Source organism: Diaphorina citri, unplaced genomic scaffold, assembly GCF_000475195.1.
Source record: "Diaphorina citri unplaced genomic scaffold, Diaci psyllid genome assembly version 1.1 scaffold2793, whole genome shotgun sequence".
NCBI classification, from domain to species: Eukaryota; Metazoa; Arthropoda; class Insecta; order Hemiptera; family Psyllidae; genus Diaphorina; species Diaphorina citri.
This window is the reverse complement of record NW_007380210.1, coordinates 1,929-21,171: the sequence shown is the minus strand read 5'-3', so window position 1 is coordinate 21,171 and position 19,243 is coordinate 1,929. Positions and strand designations below refer to the sequence as shown.

Below are 19,243 nucleotides of genomic sequence, written 5' to 3'. Positions count from 1 at the left end.
TCTCAAGTGCAGTGCTGAGTAACATTTTTGATTTATTGTGATTTCATGGATTGGTTGTAAATATAACATTGTCGGTTTTTGATAAGAAATGAACTTATATCTGATAACAATTTCATTTAGTGTCACTGAAATATAGTGCTATTCATATGGTACATCTGGATTAGCAGTTTTGGGTCGGCAAAATGGCAATACAAAATCTATTTTTTTTTTTTTTAACGCTTTATTTATAGTGGCAGGATTCTCCTAACGGAGCTCTTCCAGCCAACCACTATTTCATTCTTCATTCTTTTCGGACAAGTAATTTTCAAGTAGTCAGCTGTTATCGAACACCTTCGAAAAAAGTGTGGAAGGTTCCGCTCCTCATCCACGTTCAACTAACACTGGTGAGTTGAATCCAAAACATTTGAAAAGTAGTGAATTAATTACGTAGTAGATACAGTACATACCGTTTTCCCGAACGACCGAATATAAAGTATCCAGGGACCCAGATAAGCAAAGAAAAAAAAGTTTTTCTCTCCAGTTTTCGTTGGTCATTGACATGGCGAACTTATTCTCTTCTGTTGGCCAACTCTTGAGGGTGTACATCAGCAGAGGTCTATCCTCTATCACCATTGAGCCAGCCCTGTTCATATCTTTCATAACATCTCAAATATCTCAAGTTGGCCGGGCCAACTTGGTCCTTCAGAAACTTTGCTACCATAACGGAACCGGCCCTGTATTGGGTAAGTGATAGAATAAACCTTGTTTATCCTGCCCGAATAGGGAAATTCCCTTTACCCCAGCAGTCTAAACAAGGTGTGCCAGCCTAGTTAGCTTGGTTGGTGGCACGATATCTCAAGTTGGCCGGGCCAACTTGGTCCTTCAGAAACTTTGCTACCAAAACGGAACCGGCCCTGTATTGGGTAAGTGATAGAATAGACCTTGTTTATCCTGCCCGAATAGGATATCTCAAGTCGGCCGGGCCAACTTGGTCCTTCAGAAACTTTGCTACCAAAACGGAACCGGCCCTGTATTGGGTAAGTGATAGAATAAACCTTGTTTATCCTGCCCGAATAAAGAAAGTCCCTTTACCCCAGCAGTCTAAACAAGGTGTGCCAGCCTAGTTAGCTTGGTTGGTGGCGCGTCTGCCTTGTAAGCGCTATGCCGCGGGTTTGATTCCCACCCGGGGCGGATTTTATCCTGATGGGATAATGTTCGTTCTCGGAACGGATGGCTTTCCTCCTATCCTGTCTTCCTTCTTTCTTCGATTTCGGGACGATAAGACCCTAGCAAAAAAAGGAATCGCTGTTTATACTATTACAAGAGTTTCGAAACAAGGTCTTACATAATAATTATGTATGTATAACTGCACATAATTGCAAGAGAATAATTTTCAAAATCACATTTTATGGACAATTTACCAAATTTCATCTAGTAAGCAAAGAGAAATGTCCGAACCCCGCGTGAGGGCGTCGCAGCGGAACAACCATATGCCCAATATCATATACATATGCCCAATTTCATATACATATGCCCAATATCATGTTTAACGGGACAGCCAAGCCTAGGGCGCACACGCACAGGTATCCAATTTGAAATGGCGCCATTTTTCAAATTACCCGAAGAAAAGAAGAAGAATAAGAAAAAACAAAAGCAATGTGTGCTGCTGCTTCTTTGTCTTGTTCTTGAGCATCATCTCCTCCTTCGTCTTCTTCTCCGTCTTCTTCTTCTTTTTCTTTTTCTTCTTCTTCTTCTTCTTCTTCTTCTTCTTCTTCTTCTCCCTCTTCTTCTTCTCCTTCTTCTTCCTCTTCGTCTTCTTCCTCTTTCGTGACAAGCGAACCTTTTCAGCCGTACCTGTCAGGTCTACCTGCTAGTTTGTATGCTCAACAGGTATCAGGTAGACCTGATCAAGTGTACCTGTCAAAGTCTACCTGATAGTGAGTAGCTGGCGTTAGACATTACTTACTTAAAACCTATAGTCAATAGCTGTCCAATTGTTTGAGCAAAATTAAGGTTCTCAATCAGCTCAAAGTGTACGAGTATCTTTGATGTAGTGCTGTCAAACTGTGTTGGCTTGGCGGAGCGCTGCCGCGCTCCTATTTTTCTCGAGAAATGTCTATTGACCATCAACTATTTAATTTGGATTCCAGGTGTCATCTGTCCCAATGAGGTGGCTATACAGAAAGAAGTGGCATTGGTGGATTCATATCGAATAACTTTGGTCATAGCCACCAAAATGATAATCCTAATACTGTCCAGCACTTGGAAAACGTAAGACCAAGGTGTACCATCTATTTTATAAAGAGGACATTAACGTCTTCATGTGTGGCTAACATCTTTAAGAGGGGGGACTAACATGTCAGGGTTTTACCCCTAAACCGAGGTCTAAAGCTGTTCCCACACATACTTGACGGACACGACGATTGTCGCGTCGATCAATGACGATCGACGAGATGAATCTATGTTGTCGAGGCAGTGTGGACTAGGTGTGGATACAGCTTAACGGTACGACGTTATATTGTATTCCGAAAGAAGGTGACATATGTACCTCAAGGCTCTATCAAAACAGATAGTATAATGGTTAGTACTAGTTACCGTTGCGTACGACGATGTTGTTCTTGCTAACGTCTTCGACTACCAAGTCCATCAAACTGTTCTAAGGCTAAGGAAAACTGGAGCTTCTTGAGGACTGCTCCATAGAGAAGTAGGGTCCAGTTTGGTGGGCTTTGCCGTTAGTTAATTAGATTGTAAAATTCATACAAGTTTGAGAGGTACAAAGTATTGTTTGAAGTGGGTTATTTTTCGACAAGCCAGCCAGCTCCTCATGGTAATCTAAGGCCAAACACTATCAGGTAGACCTGACAGGCGGACCTATTCTGCCGTATCTGTCAGGTCTACCTGATAGTGAGAGGCCGGCCTAAGGCTGAGTGGGGTCGATACAAGCCAGCAACACGTGATTGCCCAGATGGTCCCCCAGGTGGATACCAACCACACCCAATGCTGTTTGAATTCATTCATTAGGTTGCATTTTACGTGCTTTCGCGCTGACAAAGTTAAGTATTGACCTGAGCACAATGTATTTTATTGTCAATACCGTGATGAAAGAAAATAAGAACGAAATAATATTATATTTATTGAACTGTTCCAACTCGCCTCATGCACGCACTCGTAGCATGCAATCGATCAAGAATAATTTTTATATGTCTATATACGCCAATATTCAATCAAAATATATATTAGTGCAAGGCGTTTTAGGGGAAAAAGTGCTATAGTCCTAAACTAAAATGAACGCGGCACACAAGGGATTAAGAAGGGACCGCATTAACATAATAGGGGGAAAAATCATTCTAAATCCTTACTCAGGTAGACGTGACAAGCGAACCTTTTCAGCCGTACCTGTCAGGTCTACCTGCTAGTGTGTATGCTCAACAGGTATCAGGTAGACCTGATCAAGTGTACCTGTCAAAGTCTACCTGATAGTGAGTAGCTGGCGATTTAGAGGGAAAAAGTACTATAGTCCTAAACTAAAATGAACGCGGCACACAAGGGATTAAGAAGGGACCGCATTAACATAATAGGGGAAAAATCATTCTAAATCCTTACTCAAGTAGACGTGACAGGCGAACCTTTTCAGTCGTACCTGTCAGGTCTACCTGCTAGTGTGTATGCTCAACAGGTATCAGGTAGACCTGATCAAGTAGTGTACCTGTCAAAGTCTACCTGATAGTGAGTAGCTGGCATTAGACATTACTTACTTAAAACCTATAGTCAATAGCTGTCCAATTGTTTGAGCAAAATTAAGGTTCTCAATCAGCTCAAAGTGTACGAGTATCTTTGATGTAGTGCTGTCAAACTGTGTTGGCTTGGCGGAGCGCTGCCGCGCTCCTTAATTGGTGTTATTTTTCTTAAGGTTCTCAATCAGCTCAAAGTGTACGAGTATCTTTGATGTAGTGCTGTCAAACTGTGTTGGCTTGGCGGAGCGCTGCCGCGCTCCTATTTTTCTCGAGAAATGTCTATTGACCATCAACTATTTAATTTGGATTCCAGGTGTCATCTGTCCCAATGAGGTGGCTATACAGAAAGAAGTGGCATTGGTGGATTCATATCGAATAACTTTGGTCATAGCCACCAAAATGATAATCCTAATACTGTCCAGCACTTGGAAAACGTAAGACCAAGGTGTACCATATATTTTATAAGGAGGACATTAGCGTCTTTAAGTGTGGCTAATATCTTTAAGAGGGGACTAACATGTCAGGGTTTTACCCCTAAACCGAGGTCTAAAGCTGTTCCCACAGATACTCGACGGACACGATGACCATCAATTATTTAATTTGGATTCCAGGTGTCATCTGTCCCAATGAGGTGGCTATACAGAAAGAAGTGGCATTGGTGGATTCATATCGAAAGTCTTGACTCCTTGGTAATGTGAAAAAGTTTTTCCCCCCAGAGCCAGAGGTTTGATAGAGGGAACTGTAACTGCTGAGGTCTTATCGTCCTGAAAGCGAAGAGAGAAAGAAGACAGAACACGAGAAAGCCAGCTGTTCTGAGAACTTATTTACCTGTCTTGGATAAAATCTTCCCCGGGCGTAGACGCGCTACTGTCCAAATTAATTAAACTTTGGTCATAGCCACCAAAATGATAATCCTAATACTGTCCAGCACTTGGAAAACGTAAGACCAAGGTGTACCATCTATTTTATAAGGAGGACATTAACGTCCTTAAGTGTGGCTAACATCTTTAAGAGGGGACTAACATGTCAGGGTTTTACCCCTAAACCGAGGTCTAAAGCTTTTCCCACACATACTCGACGGACACGACGATTGTCGCGTCGATCAATGACGATCGACGAGGTGAATCTATGTTGTCGAGGCAGTGTGGACTGAACTTTGGTCATAGCCACCAAAATGATAATCCTAATACTGTCCAGCACTTGGAAAACGTAAGACCAAGGTGTACCATCTATTTTATAAAGAGGACATTAACGTCTTCATGTGTGGCTAACATCTTTAAGAGGGGGGACTAACATGTCAGGGTTTTACCCCTAAACCGAGGTCTAAAGCTGTTCCCACACATACTTGACGGACACGACGATTGTCGCGTCGATCAATGACGATCGACGAGATGAATCTATGTTGTCGAGGCAGTGTGGACTAGGTGTGGATACAGCTTAACGGTACGACGTTATATTGTATTCCGAAAGAAGGTGACATATGTACCTCAAGGCTCTATCAAAACAGATAGTATCGTCCTGAAAGCGAAGAGAGAAAGAAGACAGAACACGAGAAAGCCAGCTGTTCTGAGAACTTATTTACCTGTCTTGGATAAAATCCGCCCCGGGCGTAGACGCGCTACTGTCCAAATTAATTAGGCTGACAGGAAAAGTTTACAGGAGAGGTAGGTTGGGAATGGGAAATGGTCTTATCTTTTTTGTCTTGCACATTGCATATTCAAAATAGTTTGACGGCGTTCATACAAAATCTACGATCCCCTCAACCCTATAACCCACCTTTATTAAATTCGAAAGAGAATCAAACCCGTGTCCTTTTTTGGTACTTTTTTTCATATCCAATTGAACTTTTGTTTCAGTACTGTGAAAAAGCTGCACAGGAGAAGAAGACTGTCACCTTCCAGAGAACAACAGCAAGACACAGTTAATAATTGATTATGTATTTATTGACCGATTGAACAAAGTGAGGTTTGCGTTTTAATTTGACGCTTTTGCATTGAGACAAACGGCAAACAATCATATGCCCTCTGGTTGTTCGGCAATTGTCTCATACACGCGATAAATCACGAAAGAATTGTCCGATTTTAATGAAATTTCTTAAAAATGTAAAAATATTCAACATATACCTACCTACTAAGGAAATTTGCCGATTACCTAACTTTTAGGTTCTCGTTTTTAAGGCCTGACTTGGTCCACTTTATTTATATTCAATTATTCACTGATGAGCGACGGATGAAAAAATAGAAATTCTCTTTTAACAACACACAGGAAATAAAAGAAGTATGGTGGACCAAGTTTGTCTTGAGATGAGTCAGGTTGTAGATGAATTAAGAAGATACTGGGTGTTCTTAAAAAATATAATAGGTAATAGGTAGTGCTTGTTTGTAGAATATAATATACTTTGTTTACATATACTCGTACTCGTATGTATACCTTAGCCATTCTTATAGTTAACTTGAAAGGTCGGCCTGCCTTGTAAGTGCTAGGGTTTAATTTCCGCCATTTGCGAATTTGATTCTAAACAGATAAGGATTACCTACTCTCAGAGTGGATGTTTTTTTTCTATCCTGTCCCCCTTCTATCTTTCTATCTTCGAATTAGAAGGGGGACATTCTATCTTCGAATCGAAACAAAATTGAGAAGAAATTTTCAGATTCCATGCCATTCAGCACAAGCCCTGCCTTGATTACCAGGCGAAGGTCTTGACCACTACATCAAACACCACTGAGGGACTTAAAAATCGTCCTGACTGCCTGGTACACCTACAAGCCAAGAGTTTAAAATAAATGTGGAAATAAATCCCACGGACCATCTAAATACGCCTGGTCAAATCCTGTGTACGTATGCAATACGCTAGCAAAATTCTGGACTATTGCTTATACCTTACATCATGCTTACTGCTTACTGCTGGCTTTTCTTGGCCGCGCCTCTCAGGCTGGAATGACTGGATGAGGTTAATGTGAGGAGGACTTTAGGAGGTGGTTATCGGAATGGAGGGTAAGACCCTCGTCTGTAAAGCCCTTAGAAGCAGAAGCAGTTTGGTACTTTTTTTTCATAGCCCTTACAATGCCGTTAAACCTCTATGAAACAAACACTTTTACCTACCTATTGTAACTACTTGCACGTTTTACTTTTGCGATTGGTACCTAGTGCCTACTTTTTTGGTACTTTTTTTCATATCCAATTGAATTTTTTGTAACTACCTAGGTACTTGCACATTTTACTTTTGCGATTGGTACCTACTTTTTTGGTACTTTTTTTCATATCCAATTGAATTTTTTGTAACTACCTAGGTACTTGCACATTTTACTTTTGCGATTGGTACCTACTTTTTTGGTACTTTTTTTCATATCCAATTGAATTTTTTGTAACTACCTAGGTACTTGCACATTTTACTTTTGCGATTGGTACCTACTTTTTTGGTACTTTTTTTCATATCCAATTGAACTTTTGTTTCAGTACTGTGAAAAAGCTGCACAGGAGAAGAAGACTGTCACCTTCCAGAGAACAACAGCAAGACACAGTTAATAATTGATTATGTATTTATTGACAGATTGAACAAAGCGAGGTTTGCGTTTTAATTTGACGATTTTGCATTGAGACAAACGGCAAACAATCATATGCCCTCTGGTTGTTCGGCAATTGTCTCATACACGCGATAAATCACGAAAGAATTGTCCGATTTTAATGAAATTTCTTAAAAATGTAAAAATATTCAACATATACCTACCTACTTAAGGAAATTTGCCGATTACCTAACTTTTAGGTTCTCGTTTTTAAGGCCTGACTTGGTCCACTTTATTTATATTCTCTGATGAGCGACGGATGAAAAAATAGAAATTCTCTTTTAACAACACACAGGTTTTGAAACAAACTGAACACTGAACGTGTATAAATTTACAGCTCGCATGGTTCGTTTAATTTTTATCGGCAAGGCCCTCAAAAGAACCGTGATCCATTTTCATTTAAATGAGTCCCTTGTTTAATTGCCCATTTTTAACCCATTGGTTATTGGTTATTTCCGCATAGATCTTTCGATTAATTGTGGTTTCAAATTCAAATGGTCAAATATTTATTGGTACCTATATTATTTTATTGTTTGTTCTTTTGAACTGTTTTAGTAAAGATCGGAAGAGCCTACAATCGACGGCACCACATATGTAGGTACATAGTACCTATATCTTGCCTCCAAATTGCCATCAAATATAGGTTTTTTACTTTCCTTATCCTATAGGAAGGAAAGTAATGTAATCGGGTCAAAATTTCGATGGTCAGTTTTTAGTGCCAAAACACGTTTTGAGGTCCCTAGAGCCTAAGTATAAAGTTTCAGCCATTGGTCCGTGTGTGTGTCTGTCTGTCTGTCTGTCTGTCCGTCTGTAAACAAAATATCTCGAGAACGGTAAGAGCTAGAGACTTGAAATTTTGTATGTAGATGTCAAATGTGACAAGGATGCGACACAAAACTTTTGGTTAAGACCGGTGCAACGGTTGGCGAAAGAGACTTGAAATTTGGTATGTAGCTGTCAAATGTGACAAGGATGCGACACGAAACTTTTGGTTAGGATCGGTGCAACGGTTGGCGGCATTTTACAGCTTTTTGGCGGTTTTCGGTGTAATTTAACAATATCTCGGGAACGGTATGAGCTAGAGACTTGAAATTTGGTATGTAGGTATGTATGTAATTCACAAATGTGACAAGGATGCAATGCAACACGTTTGGTTGAGATGGTTGCTGCGGTTGGCGGTATTTTTACCGCTTTTGGAGAGATTTCGACCGTTTTTTTGGCAGTTTTCAGCTATACCGACTAAACGGTTAGAGATATTGTAAAAGTTAGGGTAAAAGAACACTCAAATAAGCATCATTCAATAGGATAAGGAAAGTCGTGTGATGTTCACACTAGATTTTTTTCCTTTATAATTGAGAAATAAGTAGTGCGGTTAGAGATATTGTAAAAGTTAGGGTAAAAGAACACTCAAATAAGCATCATTCAATAGGATAAGGAAAGTCGTGTGATGTTCCCACCAGATTTTTTTTCTTTATAAATGAGAAATAAGTAGTAAGCTATACATAGTTGGATGAAAAGATGATTCAAAGAGACTTATTTTTGTTGGAGATTTTACAAAACTTAACCATGCATATACCTAGGTTTAGGTAGTTTGAAATTGAATACTCAACTTCTTTGATGGCGAACTCGTGAAATCAACCTTTGGAGGTGGCCTTTTTCGAAGAGTTTCATTTGAAGAACACATTTCGCTTCTCAAGTCTGCTGTCAGGCGGGCAGGCATACTGGATTTACGGGCAGGCATCTACAAAGGCAGTGCCCTAAGCAAAGTTTTGGCCTGCTAAGGTTTGTCCTTATCATTTACAGCTTGTCCAACTTGGTTGATAGTAAATTGAAAAGGGTATTTTTTTTCCAGAAGAAGAAGAATAAGAAGAAAACTGAGATAAAAAATAAAAATGAAAAGAGAGGACGAATCTAAATTAAAGAAATGGAAGCGACATCACATGCAAAAAAAAAAAAAAAAAAAAAAAAAAGAAGGAAAAAAGTAAGGTAATAAAAAGAAAATATAATAAAAAACGTGGAAAAGTTCTTGCCCTTTTTTATATATTTTCATTCTATTTTTTATGAGTTTGCATCCGATAAATTGCCACCGGTAATTTTTCTCACACAAAGGACGAAACAAGAGATAAGAGATGAAACAACCCCTTGTGAAGGAAAACGTGGCCAAATGAATGGTTGAAAGAATAAAACAAGAAGAAGAAGAAGGGAGGAGGAAGGAGGAGGAGGAGGGAAGAAGAAAAAGAAGAGAAGACAGGAAGAAGAAGAAGACGAAAGAAGAAGAAGAAGAAGAAAAAGAAGAAGAACTAGAAGAAGAAGAGAAGAAGAAGAAGAAAGAAAGAAGAAGAAGAAGAAGAAGAAGAACATACGAAGCTTGAATGAGTAATTGGAAAAACATAGCGAGGGGAAAAGCTAATTTTATTTAGCTATTTCGGAAAGCAAATAAACTCATGGAAACCCGAAAAGAACGAAAGCAGGGAAAAACTATTAAACCCCCACACCTATGAGTGATGGTAACATCTTTGTTAAAAGTTTTTGGCTCTTAAGAGAGATTGAAAACGTTTAGCCCTTCTTGAGATTGGATTTGCCTTTGAGAAGTTTTTGAAATTTCTACTTGATTAATTTTCTAATCGACCATTCGCGCTCCATCTTCACACTCTCATCTTCCCTCTTGATCGCATTTCACTCTCATTGAAATTGCTCCGCACCACTGAATCTGCACCTCACTTTCAACCATCCCAACACCCATGCATATTGAAGTTTGAAATGGAAGGACGTTGAAAAGGGGAAATAAGTTAGCACAATAAAATAGATAAATTTATGTGAAGATCTGAAAATTTGCTGGTGAAAGTAATTAAAGGTACTCGCAGTACATGAAGAAGAAAAATTTAACAAATAATGAAAGTACGCTATGGAGTAAGTACCATACAAGGAAGAAATACCTAATACTCATTAATTTGGTAAGTTTTGACATCTCCACTGATTTTATTTATCTGTAAAGGGGGTGGGGGGTGGGGGAAAGAACAACTTTTTACACAAAACAGGGCACTATGTGCCTATCTGAAATATAGTAAAAATACTGCCTATTCCATACTGGCTGAAAAGGTTACTTTTACTGTCTATTATTGTGGTCAAAATGTCTCAAATAATGTTAAGTGATCGGCTGGGATTCAACCCACGCCCTCCTGATTTACCAGGTGAGGTCTTGACCACTACCATTACCGATTGCGAAATACCTACTTTTGCATTAAAGTTAGTAAAACAAAAGTCAATTTTAAAAAAAGCACCTAGAAATAATTCAAGGAAAAATGATAAAAAAAAGTTCAAATTCTCCCCAATTGAGCCCGAAATAATTTGCCATGTCAAAACACAAATACCTTCAAGTATGTCTTCTATTTGTTTGTTTGAGTCCGCATCAAAACTTCCGATTCTAAAGAACAACAACTAAATGTTTTATGAATGTCTCTAACAAAGCATAAAAGTCCTCATTCCTCATATAACCACCCTAGTTCTGGGTAGCACAGTACCCCTATTGTTATTTGTTATGATTGTAAGTCTATATTGCTATTAGGTATCTATTTTAATTGCTATCGCAAATGAGTTCCGGTTCAAAGACACTTGTGTATATTCGAGTTCCATTTCCCGCCTTTGTTTGCGGGAATCGAGAAAGAAGATTGTTGGCTTGTTTGAAAATCTTTTTTTTTTTTTTTTTTTTTTTAGGAGGACCTTTGGTAAATTTTCTTGGATTCCAGAAGAGAGCAATGATTCAAAAAGGCAGAAATTCTCTTCCAAAGATTCTAGGTATAGAAACTCTATCTTGTGGGGTTTTTTTTTTTTTTTTTTTTTTTTTTTTGGTAAATAGCTTCTTAGATAAAAAAATTCAGACATGAATTCTTATCTAGAATTTTCCTTCACTCTATTTGTTTTCTTTCCTACAGCACTTCTTTCCTTACTTTTCCCCTTGTTCTTTCTCGTATTTTTCTCCACACCATAATTCTCCCTGCCTCCATCTTTTCTCTCAGCATCAGAAACCTCCCAGGATAAAATCTTCTAGCTTTATTTTTTCCTCACGAAATTCATCACACTTTTTTCCCTGTCTCGTCTATTCTTACAAACTTCCTCTGTTTCCCTCATTCTTCTACTTACTTCTCCTTTTTCTCTTCAAGATTTAAGTTCTTTTTGTCACCATTGCCAGCATTCCTTTCAGGTCCAGCATCTGTAATGGACGACTTTTTTCAGTTTATAGTCCACTTGTTTTAAAATAATAATAAAAAACGAATTCAATTCTCCACATAAAAATCTTATTGTTCTTTTTTTTCCCTTTTTTCAGTTTATAGTCCACTTGTTTTAAAATAATAATAAAAAACGAATTCAATTCTCCACATAAAAATCTTATTGTTCTTTTTTTTTTTCAATTTGACTTTCAACTCTTTCTGCCACCTTTTCTCTCTTTGCGAGGGTTTTTGTTGGATTCTTCGTGTTTTATCTTCCTAATTTATGTTTTAATAACCGTCGTAAAGCCATTAACATAGATTTTCTACGGTCTAATTGTTTGACTTTGCAAGTTTTTAGCTGAATTCTTTCCTTCTCCAAAAGTTCTTTTTTGTTCTTTTCTTATAGATTTTCTACGGTCTAATTGTTTGACTTTGCAAGTTTTTAGCTGAATTCTTTCCTTCTCAAAAAGTTCTTTTTTGTTCTTTTTTTTTAGTTAAAAAAGTTCTTGTTTTGGCTATTTTAATTTTGAGAAGTTACAATGAGTTAGTTGAGTTAGTAATTTTTATTGCCTTATACAAACAAAGTTAGATGCTTTCATTTGTTTTAATTTTATAAATTCCGTCTCGATTAAACCATGCTGAGGGCAAGTACAATTGAATAAACAAATTCCTTGATTTTTATTACCTAGATAATTTCATTTGATCAGCCTTTGGTTTTACTAATTTTTTAAAGGGCGTTTTGTTTTACTAATTTATTAACTCTGTGAGTGCAATATTCCTGGTGAAACCGTTCTTCTGTCGTAGCTGTTCATAGTCCATCTGCCCGGAGTTTGTTGGTAAGTCATGAATTTCATGAAAGTACATAATTTGTTTTGTTTGAACATATTGTTCATTACCCTGAAGGCGTAACGGGACTACTTGTATTGGGACCTAGGTACTGCCAACAGTTTGGATTGAAATAAATTACTTGCCTTACTCCATTTGTCTAGGTTTAGGAGGATAAAACTTTTTTTATTTTTTACTTAAATTTATCTTGCCCTTGAGATAAAGGTAATGTAAAGAATTGAAAAATTTCAATAAAACAATGAATTGAGTTCAATGGTCAATAGCTAAATAAACCAAAGGATTTATTTAATTTTTAGATTTAAAGCCAAATGATAGCTGTTGCTTAAAATCCAATTTTATTATTAGATCTTTTTTTTCTGAAGAGGTTTGATAGAGGGAACTTCTGAGGTTTTATCGTCTCGAAAGCGAAGAGAGGAAGATAGGATAGGAGAAAGTCAGCCGTTCCGAGAACAAACCTTATCTGTTTAAGATAAAAATCGGCCCGGGTGGAAATCGTTTACAAATCAGAAGCGCTAACCTTCCATCCTATAAGTCCAGTCTAATGTATGTTTTCAGCAAGCATTCAAATTCAAAGTAATTCTGTCACACCCACCAATATGTTGGTTGTTAGTTGTTCGTGAGGAAATTTCTTTAATGAAAAAAGATAAAACCTTGCAATATTGATGAAGTTTTCAGGGGACATCAGAATTTGAAATCTAACCACCAACTAAACCTCCAAATTCGAAATAGACTTACCACATTAACCACTACTTTCAAAAATGTGGAACATAAAGGAAATCATACATATTTCTGGACATGGTCTTCACTTGACTGGAGTGAAGACCATGTCCAGAAATATGTATGATATTGTACTTGACCATTATCTCAAACTATAAAGGAAATCTGCTATTCAGCTTTTGGGTTCCTTTAAGTCATCAAAATACCGTCGAAAGCCAGCCGTTCCGAGAACAAATCTTATCTGTTTAAGATAAAAATTGGCCCGGGTGGAAATCGTTTACAAATCAGAAGCGCTAACCTTCCATGCTAGTCCAGCCTAATGTAGGTATGTATTCAGCAAGCATTCAAATTCAAAGTAATTTTGTCACACCCACCAATAGGCTGGTTGCTAGTTGTCCGAGAGGAAATTTCCCTTATGAAAAAAGATAAAACCATGCAATATTGATGAAGTTTTCAGGGGACATCACAATTTGAAATCGAACCACCAACTAAACCTCCAAATTCCAAATAGACTTACCACATTAACCCCTACTTGCAAAAATGTGGAACATAAAGGAAATCTGCTCTTCAGCTTTTGGGTTCCTTTAAGTCATCAAAATACCGTGGGATCCTTTTGTGAGTTGTACAAAGAGTTCACTGACACAATATTGAGGCCAAGGAATGAAAGTGTATTTCGGGCTAATGTACTACTCACATCTTCTGTAGTGATTCATGGCATTATGGGTTCAAGTTAGAAGATAGCAATCCTCTAACCATCCACTAACCAAGCTTCCTCTAACCATTCTTCCACTAACCATCCTTCCACTAATCATCGCTGTTTCTCTCCGACCAATTTCTTGGAATCCATTTTGGTTAAGCTCAAATTATAGACATTGCTTTGAGCTGTGAATTCAAGTCGATTGTTTCTTCTTTTCGTTCCAAATCACTAGTTAAGTTACTTAACTTAGATTGCTTAGAAGATACCATAGGAAGGATGATGAGTTATTGGCGAAACTGTCAGATTATCTAGCAGATGGTTAAGCTCAAATTATAGACATTGCTTTGAGCTGTGAATTCAAGTCGATTGTTTCTTCTTTTCGTTCCAAATCACTGGTTAAGTTACGTAACTTAGATTGCTTAGAAGATACCATAGGAAGGATGGTGAGTTATTGGCGAAACTGTCAGATTATCTAGCAGATGTATTTTTTTTTTCTCTTCAAGTCTTCTTCTTCCTCTTCTTCTTCTTCGCCTTTTCCAGGCAGGGTCGGTGTTTTTCGTCAGCCTCTGAATCAGCCCTATTGGGGTGATTGCTGTTGGACTGACGTTTGGTTTTGGCTACCATAAATTTCCCTCTCAACCTTTGCTACTTCTTTATCACGGGAAATTTCAGGATGGTAAATCCTCGCTATTTAAAGTCACCCAGCCAGACATTCATTTTAGCCAATATACCTAAGATATACTCGTAATTGCCAATATTTAAAAAATACCGAACAAAATACATAAATATATAGGTACCCAACTGATTTCATTTCATTTTGAAAATCCCAACTCGTTTATAAAACACCATAGAAAGAAGGAAGATAGGATAGGAGAAAGCCAGTCGTTCCGAGTTAAGAACCTTATCCCTTCGCGGAAATCGAACCCGCGGCCTAGCGCTTACAAGGCAGACGCGCTATCAACCAAGCTTCGTTTGTTTCGCAATAACTTTTCTAGTCTGATTTCGATAAAATTTGGTACAAGAATTTGAAACGTCCATGTACGTCGAATTTGGGTTCACAGAATTGAGCAGGGTTCATTTTTGGTCCACCAGAGATTAACTCCCTATCCGGGGTTTGAACCCGCGACCTCCGAGTTAGTTACCCAGTATAAAACAGTTTCTCCTCCACATCGCTTTAATGCTAACATTCTTTTTACTCACATTCTGCCTATGCTTTATTTGTATTGCACAGAATCTTGTGCGTTTGCAATGTATTAGAAAAATTGCAACAACGTTAGTATTTTTTTATGGTTTTAATTCTCACTTGCAAGTTTGTGTTTGGAACAAGCAATTGGAGACTTATTTATGTGAACTTAAGTTAGATTAAGCAGGTACTCGTACATAGGTAAATGTAAATAATAGATATTAATTATTGGTAGTTTTAGTATTTGGCATATCCAGTCTCCACCAAGAAATCCTGATTTTAGCATCTCAACCAATAACTGATGGTAGTTTTTGGGATTTTGGCATCTCCACCAATAACTGGTAATTTTGATATCTCCACCAATAACTGGTAATTTTGATATCTCCACCAATAACTGGTAATTTTGATATCTCCACCAATAACTGGTAATTTTGATATCTCCACCAATAACTGGTAATTTTGATATCTCCACCAATAACTGGTAATTTTGATATCTCCACCAATAACTGGTAATTTTGATATCTCCACCAATAACTGGTAATTTTGATATCTCCACCAATAACTGGTAATTTTGATATCTCCACCAATAACTGGTAATTTTGATATCTCCACCAATAACTGGTAATTTTAACATCTCCACTAAATAATAACAAGTAAATGCTAAAAAAAAAAAAAAAAAAAAAAAAAAAAAAAAAAAAAAAAAAAAAAAAAAAAAAAAATAAACAGACTTTGTTATAAATAGGTACTAGGTAACGTATTTTATTGTATACAAACGGCATGTTGCGTGGCAGAAAAATTTCGTCTAGGTAACATAAGAAATGATGGTCACTCCAAAAATAACTCCTATGCTCATAATGTGTATTTTGTTCAACACTCTCCCCTACATTGTATTAAGGGAAGTGAATACGGGATCATCATATTAAATGATTCATTTAATTCCCCTATATTTTTTTATTCAAGGAACTGAATATGGGATAACTATGTAAAATGATTCATCTAATACCCATTTTTTTCGGAGTTTTGACTTCAGATTTGGATTTTTCACAACTTTTTACGTAGGAATCGACCTTTTATTCATAATTTTTACCCAACTGCAACTGCTCCATTAATTCTTTCTGACCTTCGTCCATGCCCTTTCAGGTGATTTAGATTTAAGCCAACCCATCAACAATACGACAAGCAGTACAACCACCAGTTTGTCCTCGAACGCGCTTAACCCAAGTGACTTCACGACGAGTATATTCAACAATAATAACAATAACAATCACGATATGTTTATCACGAGTATTATATCACCCCCAGGTGAGTCCAAAGTTCTTTCCATACATATATCCTCGAAATAACTCAAATTCAATTCAGTTAACGTATTTTCCGCTACAAGAAAAATCATGGAAGGAGAGCTGAGAGGAAAGAGATCAATAGGAAGAAAGAGGTTTGGAATGCTGAGAGATGTGCTGAATGGAAGAACTTTTGAACAAATGAAGGAGGACGCCCAAGATCGAGAAAAGTGGAGAACGTCGTGTTGAAACCTGTCCTAGGACAGATCTACATCTATATATAGGTACCCAACTGATTGCATTTCATTTTGAAAATCCCAACTGGTTTATAAAACACCATAGTGTACAACTGTACATGCAAAACAAGGCAACCACCTCCCAGATTTCAGATTGTAGTTACAATATTTTACACCCAGACACATTGTGGCAAAATATTAATGGCGCAGCCATAATTTCTCACTTGGATACTTTTATGGCTGGAAGATTCTTCTATACCAGCACATCTACATAGGTAATATATCTACATATTATGTACATACTACATACATACGAATATGTAGGTATGTTTGATGTCTTGTGATACATACTCTTGTAAGTAGGGTAGAAACACGTTTAGCTCTCAGTAAGAGTAAGAATACAGTGTACCAGAGATGACTGGTCCAAGGGAAAAACATTTAGTTATAATCTTCTTCTTTTTCTTCGAGATTTCCCGTGTTCAGACGGGGTCAGTGTTTTTTTGTCAGCCTCTCAATCAGTTCTACGTTCTACCTACGACTTAGGGTGCTTTGGACTGACATTTGCTTTTGGATACAAATTTTCACAAGTAGATGCCTTTCGCACTCAACTATAAGCAAGGGAAATTAGAAAGTAAATTTGCTTAGGTGCTAAAAATGTTTGCCAGGTTTCATCAAAATCAGGCACAGAGTTTAATGTCGTATTATTTTAGGTACCTACGGCAAGTAACAGGTGTTTAACTTAACTTTGAGTTTCCACTTTTCCCCCTTTTTTTTAGAGGTAGGTAGGTGAGTACCTCTTTCACCCTACTTCCCATTTAGGTGCTGGGTCAACACGAGAACACCAGAAAGTAACCCGTTGAAATATTTGCAATCGAAAAATGAGTACAAATTTTCGTCGATGGTGGGATTCGAACCCGGGACCTTCTGCATGGCAAGCAAGCGCGTTACCACTGGACCAACCGTGCCCCAGGCAGGGTCGGTGTTTTTCGTCAGCCTCTGAATCAGCCCTATTGGGGTGATCGCTGTTGGACTGACGTTTGGTTTTGGCTACCATAAATTTCCCTCTCAACCTTTGCTACTTCTTTATCACGGGGAATTTCAGAATGGTATCCTCGCCATTTAAAGTCACCCAGCCAGACATTCATTTTAGCCAATATAAGATATATTCGTAACTGCCAATATTTAAAAAATACCGAACAAAATACATAAATATATAGGTACCGATGCTGGGAATCCATTCTAAATTGTAATCCAAGCCTTTTCACTACCAATGGTTAGAAAGCTACCCCTCGAAAATTAATTCGTTATTTATCAGAACTAAAATTAATATTTCATCGTTTACGATAGTTATGTCTTTGAGGATTGAAGAGGGAACTATAACAAGGGACTTTTATCTTCCCGATATCGAAGAGAGACGGAGGACAGGATAGGAGAAAGCCAGCCGTTCCAAGAGCAAATATTATCTTCTTGGGATAAAGTTTGCCTCTAGTTCAAATCGAAGCCGTGACCTACAGCTTGAAAGGCAGACTTTTCACTTAACCGTGAAGGCTTTAACATGAAATTCAACATTTCGATTTTCAATTTGAGTTTGGAGCGAAGGGGACTCACATGAGATCTTCAAATTTTCAAACATGGCTGCTCCTTCTATAAAATTCTGTGATTCCAATCAAATTCCATCATGGAATACAATTTTATTACCAATTCCATATTAGTTTTAGAACTCTTCTCGTATCCATGTATCTTTTTCTCTAATCTGATTTATAACTTGACATTTATTATTTTAGGAATGATATTAAATTATTTTAAACTGATGTGAAGATTAGGTAAGGAGATACACAATAATGGAAACTGGATCTTTTCTAGATTCCATCATTATTTTGTCTACAATGTTTATGTCCCTTCTTTTTTGTTGTTGTTGATAATATGATCATGATGATGGCGCTATTATATTGTTGATAGTGTTGATATTGATGACCTCAATGATGGTTGTTGCTGTGTGTAGTGGGTTCGATTCAAATGCAGGGCGAACTTTATTCTATAAAGAGACAAAGAAAGGTTCGTTCTCGGAACGGCTGGCCCTCTCCTATCCTGTTCGCCTTCTCTCTACGGAACTAAAATTAATATTTCATCGTTTACGATAGTTATGTCTTTGAGGATTGAAGAGGGAACTATAACAACGGACTTTTATCTTCCCGATATCGAAGAGAGACGGAGGACAGGATAGGAGAAAGCCAGCCGTTCCAAGAGCAAATAATATTATCTTCTTGGGATAATGTTTGCCTTTAGTTCAAATCGAAGCCGTGACCTACAGCTTGAAAGGCAGACTTTTCACTTAACCGTGAAGGCTTTAACATGAAATTCAACATTTCAATTTTAAATTTGAGTTTGGAGCGAAGGGGACTCACATGAGATCTTCAAATTTTCAAACATGGCTGCTGCTCCTCCTATAAAATTCTGTGATTCCAATCAAATTCCATCATGGAATCCAATTTTATTACCAATTCCATATTAGTTTTAGAACCCTTCTCATATCCATCTATCTTTTTCTCTAATCTGATTTATAACTTGACATTTATTATTTTAGGAATGATTTTACGACTTTTATCTTCCCGATATCGAAGAGAGACGGAGGACAGGATAGGAGAAAGCCAGCCGTTCCAAGAGCAAATATTATCTTCTTGGGACAATGTTTGCCTCCAGTTGAAATCGAAGCCGTGACCTACAGCTTAGGCAGACTTTTCACTTAACTGTGAAGGCTTTAACATGAAATTCAACATTTCAAATTTCAATTTGAGTTTGGAGC

General features: G+C 37.6%; 1 protein-coding gene across 1 annotated transcript; it reads left to right on the top strand.

Moving 5' to 3' along the window:
• Positions 1-397: 397 nt before the first annotated feature.
• On the top strand, positions 398-2,268 carry LOC113471678. The gene is made up of 2 exons (XM_026831013.1): positions 398-722; positions 2,130-2,268. The coding sequence occupies exons 1-2, from the start codon at positions 539-541 to the stop codon at positions 2,252-2,254; spliced, it is 309 nt and encodes a 102-aa protein (XP_026686814.1). The 5' UTR covers positions 398-538; the 3' UTR covers positions 2,255-2,268.
• The last annotated feature ends 16,975 nt before the right edge of the window (positions 2,269-19,243 follow it).

What these genes read in the sequence shown, in the direction of transcription:
- LOC113471678 (XM_026831013.1), top strand. Translation starts at nt 539, where the DNA reads ATGGCGAACTTATTCTCTTCTGTTGGCCAACTCTTGAGGGTGTACATC. An exon ending in CGGAACCGGCCCTGTATTGG is followed by an intron (nt 723 to 2,129) that starts GTAAGTGATAGA and finishes TTTGGATTCCAG; the next exon opens with GTGTCATCTGTCCCAATGAG.